This window comes from Nansenia antarctica, assembly GCF_963989245.1.
Source record: "Nansenia antarctica genome assembly, chromosome: 9".
Classification (NCBI taxonomy): Eukaryota; Metazoa; Chordata; class Actinopteri; order Argentiniformes; family Microstomatidae; genus Nansenia; species Nansenia antarctica.
In genome coordinates this window covers 11,188,691-11,191,392 of record NC_137679.1, presented here as the reverse complement: position 1 = coordinate 11,191,392, position 2,702 = coordinate 11,188,691, and the positions used below count along the sequence as shown (strand labels likewise).

The 2,702-nt window shown below is 49.2% G+C and overlaps 1 protein-coding gene across 1 annotated transcript; it reads right to left on the bottom strand.

Moving 5' to 3' along the window:
• Positions 1-310: 310 nt before the first annotated feature.
• On the bottom strand, positions 311-2,270 carry LOC308165306 (maternal embryonic leucine zipper kinase-like; the record flags this gene model as incomplete). Its single annotated transcript, XM_080539466.1, has 2 exons — positions 311-492; positions 1,103-2,270. 2 exons carry the CDS (start codon positions 2,268-2,270, stop codon positions 311-313), a joined length of 1,350 nt encoding a protein of 449 aa, XP_080395592.1.
• Positions 2,271-2,702: the final 432 nt, after the last annotated feature.

The window sequence follows — 2,702 nt, the reverse complement described above, 5'->3', positions numbered from 1 at the left end:
TCCTGGTGTACTGCTCCAGATCCGCCACTCTGTTCTCCAGGTGCACCAGACGCTGGTCTTTCTCAGCGTTCTGGAGGCGGAGAGCCTTCACCTCCTCCACCAGGTCCAAGATGGCTTTCTGCTGCAGTTTGACAGTGGAAATCTCCTCTGTCAAGAAGTCCAGCGACCTCTTGATTTCATCGCCTTCCTTGGTTGTCAGTGCCTTCTTAGGACCCATGGTTTAGGACGCAACAGGAATGGGAAGGGCTGAAAGTACTCGTAAGCGAGAACTTCAGCGACAAAAGCTATGCTGAGCTGTGGGAGGTTCTCCTCACAAAGGACCCTGCAGGTGTGGCGTGAGAACCACAGAGGAGAGGAACAGGGGCCGCTTCTTGATCTGCCGTCTGAACCCGAAGATGGCGTTCTGCTGGAAGCCCTCGCGTATGTTCAGGATGTACTGGTTCTGAAGGGTTATGAACCGAACCTCCTTCAGACCACGGCCACTCGCCTCCTCTATCAGACGAACCACAGGATTAGGTTTTCTGAAGTCAGTTCCTTTCACATGTCAACAGTAGAGGTCCGGGACCCTCATATCACCTGGGCAGTTAACCGTATTATTCCAGAACACAGAAGAATAGTTCGTCCAACGTTGGTCTGTATAACAGGAGCCGCGACCTGATGAACTGTAAGGTAGCCCGCACTCACTTTTCGTTGCTCCAATTTTTATTTAGCAAGCAGCAAGTAAAAATAGACGTTTCGACCGTGAGGTCTTCTTCAGTATAGCAGGAAACAGAAAACAATGTCTTTTTTAGACAAATGTGACATTGACAATCATTAGCCCCACCTGGTGTGTTGGAGCACGTATCAGTGTAGACATGATTTAGAACAAGATTCACAAAAAATTACATGATTACATAGTATTGTTTTTTTCTTCTTTTTCTTTTTTATATAAACATACAACATTTGAGAAAATACACCTCTCCAAGGAAATCAGATCCTACCTTGATTTCAACCTTCATGTTGACTACATCACCAAAAACACAAACACATTTTCATAGACAGGCTATATTCAAATTTGATTTCAACCTTCATGTTGACTACATCACCAAACACACAAACAGACTAATAAGGACCACCGCATCCTCAGTGAAGCGAAGGGCCTTCTCAGACTGTACTCCTTGGTGCAGAGGGTAGGAGGTGATGAGGTCAGGCACAGCCAGGTCAGGTCTCAGACGGACAGGCCGGCCTCTCTGCTTCTTACTCAGCAGCAGCAGGTAGGTGGAGGTGGTCTGGTCGTACCGCCACTCTTTGACCAGCTGGACCATGCTCTCTCTGGAACTCTTGAAGTGGACGGCCAGCTCAGTAATACAGTCCTCATCAATGTGACCCAACTCAGAACCGATGTAGGATTTTCCCTGGATAAGCTCCGGAGCAGCGTAGGCAGGACTTCCACAGCACGTCATCAGCTCATAGCCCATACCTCCCTTAGGTTTGGCACAGAGCCCAAAGTTGATGAGCTTCAGGTTGTGATTTTCATCGATCAGCAGATTCTCCTCAGAACCGATGTAGGATTTTCCCTGGATAAGCTCCGGAGCAGCGTAGGCAGGACTTCCACAGCACGTCATCAGCTCATAGCCCATACCTCCCTTAGGTTTGGCACAGAGCCCAAAGTTGATGAGCTTCAGGTTGTGATTTTCATCGATCAGCAGATTCTCCTCAGAACCGATGTAGGATTTTCCCTGGATAAGCTCCGGAGCAGCGTAGGCAGGACTTCCACAGCACGTCATCAGCTCATAGCCCATACCTCCCTTAGGTTTGGCACAGAGCCCAAAGTTGATGAGCTTCAGGTTGTGATTTTCATCGATCAGCAGATTCTCCAGTTTGAGGTCCCTGTGAGCGTAGCCCTTGTGGTGGACGTAGGCCAGTGCTGAGATGATCTGTCTGAAGAACACCCTGGTCTCCTCCTCAGGCAGACGGTCCTTAGCGATGATGTAGTCAAACAGCTCCCCACCCGGACAGTACTCTAGCACCATGTAGATCTTGGTGGTGGTCTCTATGACGTGGTAGAGGCGACACACGTGTTGGTGGCTGAGGTTCTTCATCGCCTCAATCTCCAGCTTCACACGATGCAAGTCCTCCCCGAGGTTGTTCTTGTCCATGATCTTGATGGCCACTTTCTCCCCAGACAGGATGTGTCTCCCCAGCTTGACTTTGGCAAAGTAAAACCCGCCTGAGCCAAACGTCTCGTACACCTCATAGTACTTGAGGAGCTCCGATGAACTGGTATCCATGGCAACACAACACTCTTCAGCAGCTCTGGGTGAGTTTGTCGGGGACTTGCTGCCAACGTTATTATTGTGAGTGGGCGTGGTCAGAACGTTCCTGTTGTTCCGTGCACTCTTCCTATTGGGTAATGGGGTTCGGGCAGGGCGAACTTATCAGCGTCCTTATCCACCACAGGAACTGTGGTATTCTGTAGTGAAGAAGGTAGTTAGGAAAAAGGAGACCGGGAGAAGCGCAGCTGCTGTTCACCTCGCACGTTTATTCAACTTCTCTCTCACATCCGTAACTGCATACATCACTAGCATACTAGCGCCCACTGGCGGTATAAACAGGACACAACATTTCCCCCTTTCTTAAAGGAATTACAGTACTCAAAGAATGCAATATTCCTCTTCCTGCTTTATCACTCTCTTGCGTTGGCTGCTAGCAGGTGTGGTTAC